The 13,948-nt window shown below is 39.0% G+C and overlaps 1 protein-coding gene across 6 annotated transcripts in view; it reads right to left on the bottom strand.

Moving 5' to 3' along the window:
• TRPM3 (transient receptor potential cation channel subfamily M member 3) overlaps window positions 1–10,649 on the bottom strand; it is an 822,204-nt gene extending 811,555 nt beyond the window's left edge. For all 6 annotated transcript variants that reach the window (XM_027615317.2, XM_027615327.2, XM_027615328.2 and 3 more), the window contains exon 1: window positions 10,406–10,649. In XM_027615317.2, the coding sequence (XP_027471118.1) occupies window positions 10,406–10,588 (183 nt within the window). In that variant the 5' untranslated portion in view covers window positions 10,589–10,649. The remainder of the gene's footprint in view (window positions 1–10,405) is intronic.
• Between the last annotated feature and the right edge of the window lie 3,299 nt (window positions 10,650–13,948).

Below are 13,948 nucleotides of genomic sequence, written 5' to 3'. Positions count from 1 at the left end.
CATAAAGCTGGGGGGAGGATAAAAGAATACAGTGAATCTTCATCTATTCTGTTCTTTTGTTTGCCCGCAGAATCTCATTCCAAAGAGACGAGCATTTATCATGAACTTAAAGGCACCTTAGAGAGGGTCTTTCACCACCATTTTGCAATTTTGTCCAGTAAAGATTTAACAAACCAAATAGCAACGTCTCGATGCCTGTGACGGGCGAAATAACGGCCTCCAGAGGAGGTCCACATCCTACTCCCCAGAACCTATGAATATGTTACTTTACATGGCAAAGAGGAATTAATGTTGCAGACGTAATTAAGTTTATTAACCACCTAACCTTAAAGTAAAGAGATTGTTCTGGATTATCCAGGGGGGTCCCATGTAATCATTTGAGTCCTTAAAAGTCGAAGAAGGAGGCAGAAGGGAGGGTCAAAGAAAGCAACCTAATGATAGAACTAGGATCAATGAGATGCAACTGTACTGATTTTAAAGAAAAAAGACAAGGCAGGAGCCAAGGAATTGAGGTATCTTCTAGAATCTAGAAGAGGCAAGTAAATGCATTCTCTCCTTAGAAACCAGAAATGAACACAGCTGACACTTTGATTTTAGTCTAGTGAAACCCATGTCAGACTTCTGAACTCTGTATGATCATAAATTCATATTGCTGTGAGCCACTAAATTTGTGGTAACTTTTATGGCAACAGTAGAAACCTAACACAAGGCCCAGGACTTTCTTTTTAGGGCTGAAAGCAAAAACTTTAATATAGAAATAACTTGACAATATATTTTTATACATTCTATTTCTTAATGAGAGTTTAATTGGCCTCCACAATAAATAGACCAAATAGTTCCTCATAGTTAACTGAACACATGACCCAATTAAAATCTAAGGCCTGACAGTAAACCTACAGATCAATGCCAATACATAGTTCCTATTATTATTGGTTCAGCTTTTAAAAAACTATCTCAAGCATTTATCTTGACTTCACTGTATGAACTATAACTCGGAATAAGTGAATAGTTGATGATGGGGGTTCCTATTTATAAAAATATTTGAGCTATTAAATGAAAAAGGAAAGACAGAATTGTAATATCACCATTTTGCAACACCCTAGTGAAGCATTGGATCTTAACCCGGAATCCGTTAACTCTAGTCAAGGGCCTGATCCAGTCCATTGCCCCTTTTCTTAGCCTGTGAGCTAAGAACTATTTGTTTCATTTTCAAGTGATTAAGAACATCAAAAGAATAATATTCGCGGCATAAATAATTATACAAAATTCTGATTTTAGTGTTTTATGAATAAAGTGGTTTTGGAACACAGCCATGTCCATTTACTTACACAATGTCTGTGACTGCTTTTAAACAGTAACAGCAGAGGTGAGTAGTTGTAAGAGACATTATGGTGCGCAAAACCTGAAATAATTACTCTTTGGCCCTCTGCGTAAAAAATTTGCCAACCCCTACTCTAAGCGATGATCATCAATGGTAGCTAATACCTGAAATAGGAGGCAAACAGAATACCTATGTGGAAAAAAGTCAAAACTGATCTAGGCTCCTGCTCAAACTGTCAAGTCATACGGAATACAAGGGACAGAGGAACACATAAGATGGCACTATTGGGATGTATTTAGCAGAATACAGAATGTGGGAAACTCTACAGGACAAATAAATTTATTTGACAAATGATCTTCAACAAGAAAAAAAGATCAGGAAGAGAAACTTAGGGATGAAAAACCAAACAATTGCAATGTGCCAATTACAACTGTATTCTGATTCAAACAAACTGAGGGTAAAAAACAGAATTATGAGATCATTAAGGAAATGTGTTCTTAATATATGTGGGTATTAGGAAATTATTAATTTGTTTACATTTTATAACCGTGTTATAGTTTTGTGTTTTTTTGTTGTTGTTGTTTTAAAGATTTTATTTATTTATTTGACAGAGAGAGACAGTGAGAGCAGGAACACAAGCAGGGGGAGTGGGAGAGGGAGAAGCAGGCTTCCCGTGGAGCAGGGAGCCCGATGCGGGGCTCGATCCCAGGACCCTGGGATCATGACCTGAGCCAAAGGCAGACGCTTAACGACTGAGACACCCAGGTGCCCTAGTTTTGTTTTAATAAGGAGTCCTTATCTTTCAGATATTTTTTAGAAGAAATAATATGACATCTGGGATTTGCCTGCAAATAATCTAGTGGGGAGGGAAGAAATAGAAAATAGAGGTACAAATGAAGCAAAATTGTCATGATTTGATAATTGTTGAATCTGGATTATGGGTATATGTGGTTATTATACTACCCCCTCTCCTACTGTACATGGTTGAATTTTCCTTAATAAAAGGATTTTTGAAAAATCCTTTCTCAAAGGTCTTGAGGGTCATGAAGAGAATAATTTGGTAACCATAATTTGTTTCAAAACCCAATGATACAGAACCCAGTGATAAAAATACCAAAAGCAAAGAGTATCTTATATTTTTCAATATGGTAGAAATTTCATATTTTATCTCGAAAAAGGTCAGTGAATTCACCTTCAGTAAAAACATAGAGTAATGGACATTTCAAAGACCAGGACCTACTGTGGAGAAAACAAGCTGATTTTATTTTCTGAAATACTTTCCAAACAAAAAGCCCAATACAATCATTAGCCTTATACGACTTCTTGACTATAACCGACAACATTCTAATCCCAGAAGAACTGAAGACCACAAACAACACTTTCCCATCAAGCAAAGGCAACTTTGGTTTTGGTATTTGTTGTAACACCTCTAGTTAATACCAGGAGTTAGGTAACTATTTCCATGTAGCAAGTATCTCTTGCCAGAAGATGTACTAGCTACACAATACATTTAACTTTCACAATTCATCCTGGAAACAGGGATTACCATCCTCATTTTATGATGAAGGCACTGAGACACAGAAAGATTAAGTTGCAAAATCAGTTAATGACCTGAGACAGACTTAAAATCAAGTCTGTCTGATTTGAATGCCAATATAATCTCAAAGCAAAAGAAGAGCGCCACTACCCTTCAGCCCCTTGCAAATTTTGACTCTGTTCAGAGGTTAGGATCTAGACAAGCTTGACCTTTCTCTGGTGTAAAACAACTACAAATGAGGCCTCGGTCCTTATGTCTTCCAAAAAGCAAGGTAAGTTCCTGAATTTTTATCTTGTCAAAAAATATTTGCAAGAACCAGAGACAAGTACAAAGATGGTAACTGAATATTGTTTGTCATCGCCAAAAAAAAAAAAAAGAAGAGAAAAAGAAACTAAATTTTTGATAGTAGAGAAATGAATAAATTACTTGTGGTACAAACACATACTAAAATAAAAGGCAACATTTATATATAACCATATATCTCCAAAAATATAATGTTGAGTGAAAAAAGCAAATTGCAAAAGAAGCTATGTCTCACAATTCATGTAAAATTTTTAGACACACAGAACCATACTATTTACACACTCTATGAGTACACACATATATATATACTAGAGGTATCTAAAAAATTATATGAGAAGAATGAACCTCAAGTCCGGAATATCTCTGACCTTTGGAGAAGGAATCAAGAGAATGGTACGGGGGAGTATTTTAACTGTGCCTATAATATTTTACTTCTTTTAAAAAGATATGAAGAAAATATGCCAAATTATTAACCTCGGTTTAATATGTATTATGAGTATGTGGAATCTTTTCATAATATTTTCTTTGATTTTTCTTTTTTTCTATTTTCAGACAATTTAAATTTTAAATAAAAATAGATACTTTTTCTTTATATAAAAAGAAGACAAAGAGTTGAGTGAATCTTACACTCAGCGGGAAAGGAAAAAGGAATTCTCCTGATAGAATTCAAGAGAAAAGAGACCTAGAAATATAATTCAGCTAAGGCCACACAACTCATAATGGACAGAGCCAAGATTCCAATCTAGATCTGGTTGATTCCAAAGCACCATATTATTCTCAAGACCCATTTGGATTTTCCATACAACTCCCAAAGTAGAGATGACCTGCATTCAAACTGAACCTCCTCCTCAGAATGCTTATCATTAGAGCCCTCCCTCCTAATCTCACTGTTGTGAAGTTCATTCCCAAGGAAGTCCTAGAAAAATCAACCTTCAGGGAGGACAAAAACCTAGCTGGTTATTAGCATGAATGTATTCCCTTTTGTGTGACTATTTCGGGGTTGAAGTTCCGGGATTTTAGAGAGATATTTGTAATGAATATGCAATCTCATGACATTGAATGCACGGATTGGCAGTTTGATGTGTCAGCTCTGAACTTGGATAACTATCTTCTGAAGAGCTAAAGTAGTGATTTCCACCTTTTTGAAATCTGTCTGAGAATTTTCCCACATTGCTTGAGGTATTTAGAGAGGTCAAAGGGAGATACAAAGTTATAGTTCAGCATCTCTGATTTACTAACAAAAGTTTTCATAAAAATACATTCTTTTTGCATAACTTGTGATTTAATTTACCAACATTATAGACTAAATATGTACTATGTAAAACCTGCAAAAGAATTAGCAATCAAATCCAGTGTCCACCAGGCAAGTTCATTAGACAAAGAGAGGACAGAGCCAGGATTGAAAACAACCAAAAAACAGGTCTTCAACTCTCCCGTAAAACAAATCCCAATTCCTCCAAGGCTATGGATTAGATTCACTGCTATTCTTTCTTCCTACTTGTTTAAACCCTTTAATAGGTTCTTCCTCCAACAAATAAACATGTTCAAATCTCTCCCATCTTGCCACACAAGAAAAAGGAAAGAAAAATTCTTCTGCCTCTATTTCTCTTTGCTCTCACAGCCAAGAACTTAAAGTCTACCTCATACTAATGAGAAAATACCATGTCTATTAATGTATTTATTAATTGGTCAATTCATTCATTGAACAAACATTTGAGGACTTGCTACACACCAGGCACTGTTCAAGGCATCCAGATAAATCAGTGAACCAAAGATCCCTACCTTTGTGGAGCTTATATTCTAGTTGAAGTCAGGCAACGCATAATAAATTATGTGACGTGCTTAGAGAGTGCCTGGCACATACTAAGTGCATTTGCTCTTGATGTGGTTACTTCTCTCTCATCTGCCTTGGCTTCTACTCACTGCATTCAGGCATCCACCCGCATGAGTACGTTGAAATGACTGAGAAAGATACTATTGCCCTTTTTCCAAACTGCCAAATCCACACAACTCTTTCTCTTCCTCACCTTTTGAGAATCAGGCATCAAGTGGAGGAAGCGTCTTATCTAAATTTCTCATTAACATCCCTTAACAGGCATTCACTACTTTAACCTTTACTCCATTGTATTCTGACCATAAAGCTAGACTGCATATATCTCTGTCTGGTTGCTTTGTCTTGTATGAAGCCATCAGTTCTATTAGAAAAGTTGTCCAGTACCTACCATGGTGCCTAACACTTGCTAGGTACTCAATGAATGTTAGATAAATTAAAAGTTTGTTTCGATGCTGTTCTCTATCATCCTTGCGTTTTTGCTCCACCAGTCCTCTTTGGGCTTTGCAAATGAAAGAAACAAAAAGTAAAGCCAATGCACAGAACATCACAGCTGGTTGAAACAAATGAATATAATGTGTTGCTACTATTTATAAATGATTTTTAATGATTCAATTGTTTTTCAAGATCTCAATAAATAATGGCAGGAGGAAATGTTCTAATATATTTTGGAATAACTGAAAACACATTTAACCATCACCGTACAAGGATCTTTTCCTCCTCAGGACTTAAAATATTTGAATTACTCACTGGCCACCTAATACATTTGTGGTCCTCAAATTAAAGATGAAATTAAATTTATTTCACTATTCACTGTGATCAATGAGAACAAGCTTCTTAGTTGTTAATTACTAGAAAAAAGATAACATTTCAGAAAGGCTTAAACAAAATAAACCATTATCAGAAAATGGTTTTCTTCCCATCAAAAATTCACAATAACAAGAAAATACGTCTGTACTCCTGAGTGATACAACATTGTCCCCTTTTATTTATTTTTTTAACACAGTTTGTAAAAAGCAGACAAAAATCAACCTGTCAAGAAATGGTTTACTCAGTAATGGACTAGCCCTGCAGGGGATTCATTCTGCTTTCACCAGGAGAGCCCTTTGCGTAACAAGAACAAACCATTAAGGGTTTAATGACACTGCAATCACATATCAGAACACTGAAAAAGGAGCAAGGATCCTTTTCACCAATCTGCGGCAGTTTCCACCACAGCCACCACGAGAATTACCATCCCCATCATCCTTAAATGGGCAACTGGGTGGGAGATGGGTTTTTCTGACTTTAGCCCTGCCTTTGACTCAGCTTTTCCTCATTTCTTATAAGATCTTGAAGGACCCAGCTTTTGGCAGGAGTAACCGGAAGGCACTTACTAGGCGCAGAAAGGACAAGTGCGCCTCAGGACCGGAAGCAGATTTGTTCCCGGAATCCCTCCCTGCCCACATCGCCTCTCAGACAGCTGTAGGAAGACTGAATTTGGTACCCAACTGTACCGGACTGGTCTCCTTTGCAGCGTGGTTGTTTCTATACACTCTCAGCTGCCCACTTGTCTGCACAAGGCGTGATGTTCTGTGGTTGCCACCTGCTGATTAGGGTAATTATAGCATTAGTGGAAGCAAGCATGCCATCTAAGGTTGAAAAACAACTCTAATTACAACTCCATCATTTTACTCCCTTAGAACTCTTTCCTTTTTTTTTTTTTTTCCCTTTTACACAGAGCTTACTTGGAAATTAAATGAAATCTGCATCTATTTGAAAACAAGCCCTGAAATAGTTGTGGGACTAGAGGAGGAAATCACCTTTCAAAATTAAAAATATCTACAGGCTGAGGTGAACATGTGATATTTGTAACACCAGACAGCACTTGCTGAATCACCTTTCAGTAGATTTCCCATGTATTTTTGTGTGGATAGAATTAAAACAAGTAATAGGAATAATAAGAATAATACTTCAAGGAGAAATATGAAATCCAGATAGTATTGAATAGAGGCAAAGAAGTTTTAAAATCCTTTTACGCCTACTGACCAATTTAACGGTGGCATTATGTAAAATATTAATGTCCAGAAAACCAATTTCATATCCACAATGCAAATATGTAACTTTTATATTAATATAACTATAAAATTGGTATCAAATTCTCCTACTATTTTACTGAAAAAACACCCCACCATTTTTAGATTTAAAAAATAATCTATGACCCACGTCAAGGGGGAACAGATTCCAAGGAATGAATATGATTAAATCCTACTTTACTTTATCAGAATTGTATGATTTGGGGTATAATTTGAGTACTGCAGATTACTGAATTAGGCTGTGAATTATCAACCACGAAGCCTAAAAATAAGGGGAAAGAAGAAGGTTGCTTGGGGAAAAAATCTTTTCAAATCAGCAAGGACTGATGAGTTAGACACATCCACTCTTGTGGCCCAGAACTTGGACAGGGCCTTTAAATACCACTTTTAGGACCCAGATCAGCTGCCCCTTCCTCTCACTATCGTATGGAGTAGGGCTGCTTCTGCCTGGTGCCAGAATAGAAGCAGGCCCCAGGGAGCTGAGGCAAGGATGGCACATATTGTCCTGCCCTGGGCCTGCCACAGTCCACGAAGAACATCACTAGACCATCTTCTGAGTGCTAAAGAGATTGCCAGAAATGTGACTTTTTGAGTTCTCATACTGACATCAAAATCATGGGTCCAGCCCAACCTCTAAGCTTTCTGTAAGAAAACGCCAACATATCTAGTGATAAGTAGAGAGGAAATCTAATTACCAAGGTTGATTCAAACAGACCTCCCCTACCCTTGACACATAAAACACCATGACTCAGATCAGAGAAGAAAAGAATTTCTGGATAATCAAGAATATGGCAGCCCTCTGCTTGCTGGAAGAAAATCTCCCCCATTATCTATGATGTATGCATGCTTTGTTGTTAGTGAAAATGAAAACGAATGTAGTCATTCCCACTGGGGACAGGGTCATGGACTGTCATTGTTCCCTGGGAAGAACTTGAACTGGAAGTGATTTCAAGACTCTAACTATAGCAGAAAAGACAGTAACAAAGGCCACATCACTAAACAACTATATAATCATTTTACATTCTCAAAAGAAAGATGAAAGAAGGATCTAAGAATGCTCCCATGTTGTATTATTAACTACCTTTTTCCACATTTATCTACCTCGTCTTCAAAGAAAGAAAAAATTCTCCTACCAGTTTTATTACCATGATGCCACAACATTTCTGAGTCCAACACAAAATGAATAAGATCCAGAGTCACATCACAGAATATCTTATTTATTCAGAAGAATAAATAAAAAGCAGCATTAACCATATTAACTGCTTTAATCACTTCCTTTAATCTCTGTAATTTAAGCTATTTTTTTTTTTACATAAAACACAATGAAAGTTGAAAATAGCACCAACTCACCTTAGGAGGCAGAAAAAAAAATCTTCCCTTGAAGATTAAAAACTTTTATCAGCATGTCTGCTGCAAGCCTTATTATTTCCTCCCTCTTGTTTGCCTAAGTAAGTTGGATGTATCACTTACAGATGAAGTATAAAGTCTTTGTTAACAACTAATGGAATCAAACCTCGATTAAAAACCACCATCCCAGCTCTAAAATTTACAAAATCTCATTACCTTTGTTTAAAATATTCTGATAATTCAAATCATGGCTAGGAGCACTTATTAGATTTTTAAAACAAAATCGGTATCAAACAGGTCGTGCAATGTGAGAGTAAGCACAGGCTTTTGCCATGACTGGTTTTTAACTGAATTACTAATGTTTCAATTAACAAGTACTACAGAGAAATATAACACCATCATTACCCTTAGTAAACAGGAGGACACAGTTACTTTTCCAGATGTCTTCTGTTGTCATGGTATCCTATTATGCCCTCTCTCTCTCATATTTTTATTCTAAGTAACAGACCTGTAAGTTATTGAGCCTAACCTATGGTTATATGAAGATTGTATATGTTCCTGAGACTCTGCATACACCTGTTGAACAGAATCAAAGAAGCAGTATAAGAAGTTATTTAGAATAATACTTTCTATTAAAAGGGGGATAAAATTCTTAGTTCACGTAGTTGATGAAAACCAGAAGTCATCAATTCCTATCTTCAGAATAATATTCTCCTTTCTAAAATATTAAATTTACCTTTATTTAAAAATGATATTGCAATGCTTGAAATAAAATTAATCGCATTTTAAGTGTACTATATCCATCTTTAGATTAAAAAAAAACTTGACACTAATATTAGGAAAAATATTTCAAATTTAATAACATTTTCTGCTAGCTTTTGTGAACAGCAAACAAAATAAACGTACCAAAAATTTTACATGTTTATATTTCATTCTACTGAAGTAATGTTTTAAACATCCTGCTTTTTACAGATTAATTTTTATCCTTTAGTGATGATCTCTTGAAAACAGAAGAAGGTACCTCTATTCACGCTATGAGATACAATGCTTTTGTACCACCCTTTTAAAAAATTAATTCAGTTTCTCTTCTATACAATACAGTATCTGCTGTCAACTCCTCTGAATGTAAAACATAGGTACACACACCAGCACGCACACACGCTGATGTTCTTAATGATGTCTCCTAAGTTGAAGTGGTGTGCCCTTGTTCCCTAGGAGCAACAGGAGGGCTCTGCACTCTCTTCTGGAACAGTTCTTTCCCTCTAGGCTAAAGGAAAACAGATAATATTTAACTACTAAAAATGCATATGCAGCTAAAGTTTTTATCAACTGTAGTTCTCTACACACATACGATGCCTATATTAATTTCACTGAGTGCTCTTATCACACTAATTAGACATTGAAGAGGAGCTGACGCATGGGAAAACTGTTTTCTGAATGCTGTGTTAACAGTAGGATTATAAGCATCTGGGATATTCTCGCTATTCTCTGCATGCAAATACATTCTGCAAACAATTAAACGCACCCACTAACATAGTGGGGGTGTGGGAGGAAAAAGAGCAAGTGTTAAGAGAGTGAAAAATGGCATGCCCTTCCTATGCCGCCCTCATTCAGCGGATGCCGAGTACCTTCGAACATGCTGCACAGACAGACCCTCGGGACGCAGAGGAGTCACAACAGTACCCTCGGCAACATCTCGCACACTCCGTTAAATGCAAAACTCTAACGATCTGACAGTGAGCCCCTCGCCTCTCGAACGTTTTCTCCATTTTTTGCAAAGATACCACATATGTCAGGAGACCCTCCCCTCTCTGAAGAAAGGGAAATCGTTCCTTCTTGCCCCTCCTCACAGCCCCCAACACTTTCATTAGAAGCGACTCCACAAGTTCCCAGGCTCGAGCCCCTAAGGAGGCAAGTTCAGCACCATGGAAAGGGCTCGAGTCGCGGGCGGCGGGAGGAAGAGACCTAGGGGTTCTCCCCGGGCCACTCACCGGAGTCTGCTGCGATGGGAGTCCCGAGCGCTTGGTGGATCCCTGCTTGGAACTTAACCTTTTCCACGACTCGGCAAACCTGCCCCGGCTGGCGCTCCGGCTGCGCCTGCGGCTCTCCGCGCTGTCGTCGCGGTCGGAGCAGCCCCGCTCCATCTCCGCCGCATCCCTCCACTTCTTCCCCATGCTGTTTGCCTCGCTCTGCCAGGCAACACCGGGGCGCCGAGCTCTCGCTCCCTCCTCTCGCCGCCGGCTCTCACTCCAGCCTGCGCGCTGCTCTCTGTTGGCGCCGCCTTTGCCTCCGCGGGCTCCTGCCACAGCCCTGCGCTCCCTTACCGCCGCCGCCACCAGGCTGCGCTTGCGCCCGCCATTGGCTGAGCTGTCGGCTGGGGCTGCGAGCGCCACCTGCGCCCGAGCCAGCTTCCTTTTGCGCCCCCAAATTGCTCTCCACCCCGCAGGCACCGCCTTCTCTGGGGGGCACACGGCCCACGCCTGGGGCTATTGATGCGCCCCTGGGGAGCTACCTCCAGTCACCCCACCCCGCCCAGTCCAGTTCCCCAGGCCTGGGGACCAACCCCACCCCACCCCGAGCTGCAGGTGCAAGCCTATGTTCCCACACTGGGAGACTCCAGTTGACCTGGAGAAAGACAAGGAAGCATGCAATTTTGCCTTCCTGCCTTTTCTCTTTCTTCCCTTTCTCCTCTTTGCAGCAACAACTGCCTCCTAAGTATCCTTGGGGGGAGTAGAGATTCATCTCCTTGTCAGATGCCACACTAATTCCTTCTCACGCTTGCTCTGATTAGCCCGCCGGTTCTCAAACTTGGCTGCACATTGGAGTTACTTAATTTTTTTTTTTATGCTGATAGTCTTCAGAGTCCAAATTAATTGCCCTGGCTGGGGCCTGGGAATCAGGATCTCTGAAATCTCTCCAGTTGATTTTTGCTGCTCTAACTGCAATTAAGCATCTTGGACAACCTGTGCTATGGGGACAGGGCAGAGGAGAGTCTTTGGAAGGGAAGACGGTGGATGCTTCTTAAATCAATTAGTTTTTCTCTCGGGGGTAGGAGTTGGGTATTCAGTTTACCCTCGCACTCCCAAGGCTGGGATGATGATACAGCAGTTAACGCAGTGAGGATGATGTGTGATCTCCTGTGTGTGGAATATTCTTTGACACCCCCACCTCATCCTTGGTTCATCTATCTGCCTTCTCCTCATTAGAAGGAAATCCAGCAGTCTCTCCTCAGTTTTGTGTCAGTTATTTTACCAGACTGAGCTGTCCCCGTGTTCAAGAATTTCCTTGATCAGATAAGAGAGAGCCAATGGGGGTGTCACAAATTTACAAAAGCTGAAACAATGACCTTACTCCTTATTAAAGGGTAGAAGGCCTAAAATCCCTCCTGGTTGAAAAGAGCTGTCTGGTTGCTTATCTGTTGCAATGGCAACAGATGTATTTTCATTTTCTTTCCGAAATGGAGCATTCTCTCTCCAATTTGAATAAGGCCAGGTCCTTCCAGGAGGAAAAGGTAGAAAGGGATTAAGAGGGAAGGGGAGAGGGTGAGAAATGCTGTAAGAAAATTTGTGTTGCGGTGCCAGTTGTGAAAATCATAATCTGGGTTGTCAGTGGTCGGTCTGATGAAGCAGAGGCTTTGGAACTGACTAGTTCTCATGAATGGAATACAGAGCTCTAAAATCCCACAGCTGTACACTTGTGTGTAGTGCTACATTAATATTAATCCTGTCATTTTAAGCAAAGGGATTCACGGGGCACACTTCCTACCTTTTTAAACAACCCTCTGTGTCCAGAAATCACACACCCATATTAAACAAAATGAAGCTCTAAACAATGTTTCCAACACACAATGTCATGTGATGAGAAAACCACAGGCTCCATTTTGCATTTCCTCGCTCCCTGTTTAAGTTCATGGATTTGAAACTATTAGTGACATTTCATGGAAATACAATAATTTGGTCCAGATTTCTCCCCCTCACAAAAATGAATCAAAATGATTATGCATAGTTTACAGATTAGACAGGTATGAGAGCTAAATACCAATTAGGGAGTAGAAAAAAAGTCAGCAAATTAGGACTTAAAGTAGTTGTTTGCCTTTTCCTTTCGTTGTCAACAAAGGGGAATATAAGTGAAAACTTCTTGGGAGATGAAAAGCCTGTGTGCTAACCTGGATGCCTTGAAAGTTCATTCTTTTGCTATAATGGTAAAAGCCCTGTAAAGGAGTTAAGAGGGGCTTTCACAGATGTATCAAGGCACATAATCCAAGAACACTCACTTCACGGAGCCACAAGACCCTGGTTCACCCATATCAGCCCATTAAGGAGGAAATAACACTGCTGTCAAGAATATCTACCATGGCGGTGCCTGGGTGGCTCAGATGGTTAAGTGTCTTCCTTGGGCTCAGGTCATGATCCCAGCGTCCTGGGATCGAGCCCCACGTCAGGCTCCCTGCTCAGCGGGGAGTCTGCTTCGCCCTTTCCCTCTGCCTCTCCCCCTGCTTGTGCATGCTCTCTCTCAAATGAATAAATAAAATCTTTTAAAAAATAAAGTAAATAAAATGAAATAAAAAGAATATTTATCATGAATGACGGCACCAGGACATCCATGAGTATTCAGAGCCCTGGTAAGTTTTTTAGATACATTTAGAAAAATTCAACGAGTAGTGATTGTATATCTTATTTTTTTTTACCTGTTTGGTCCAAAAATGAGCCTTGTATTTCTGTTACCTTAGGGCTGTGTTTTAAAGCCTTGTTAGAAGATGATCTCTGCATTTCATTTTTGCACTTGACAAGTACAAGAAAAAATATCTGGGAACTGCACAAGAGGCTAAACTAGATGTGATGATAGACAAGCAAAATATTGACCCTTTCCTCTTTTGATGTTCATTTGTCTTTTCCCAAATTTTCTAATAACTACGAACTGGAAAACTACATGGAAAGTCTATCATTTTTCTTACAAGTTAGCAGAGAATGGCAGCATCAAAGCTAAGAACACGTTTAAAATCACCAGCACTGAAATTCTGGAATCAAGGCTAGAAGCCATTTCCAGAGTAACTTAACTTTACTGGAAGAGTCACTGCAATTGCAAAGGTGAGTGTAAATACATCAAAAAACTATTGGGAAGTATGCCAAAAACCTTTTTTTTCCTCCATGGTTTCTGTGCATTAAATTAAGGCAAAAAATACTTACATTGTTATATAATAGATATTCTACATAAAAATGCAAATATATAAATCTTTATGTACAAATCAATCCAAATATAATATAGTGAAATGTTCTGAAAAGTGCGTTTTAAATAGTATTTAAAAAAATTATCAAGAAAATATCAAATGCCAACAGTCTTTCATTAGCCCTACACACTCTATGAACCTTACATGATCCTACCAGCCTGTCGCATGTGTTGAGTGTATAATCAGAAGAAACTCTCTCCAAAACCCATTTGCTCTAAGTCAGATGGTCATGAACTTTATTGCAAAAGAGTTACTAGGAAATATCTTTTCCTTTGGTTATTCCAGGACATGGAAACCCATGGGCATA

This window comes from Zalophus californianus, chromosome 13 (assembly GCF_009762305.2).
Source record: "Zalophus californianus isolate mZalCal1 chromosome 13, mZalCal1.pri.v2, whole genome shotgun sequence".
Taxonomy (NCBI): Eukaryota; Metazoa; Chordata; class Mammalia; order Carnivora; family Otariidae; genus Zalophus; species Zalophus californianus.
This window is presented reverse-complemented; position numbering and strand designations above follow the sequence as displayed.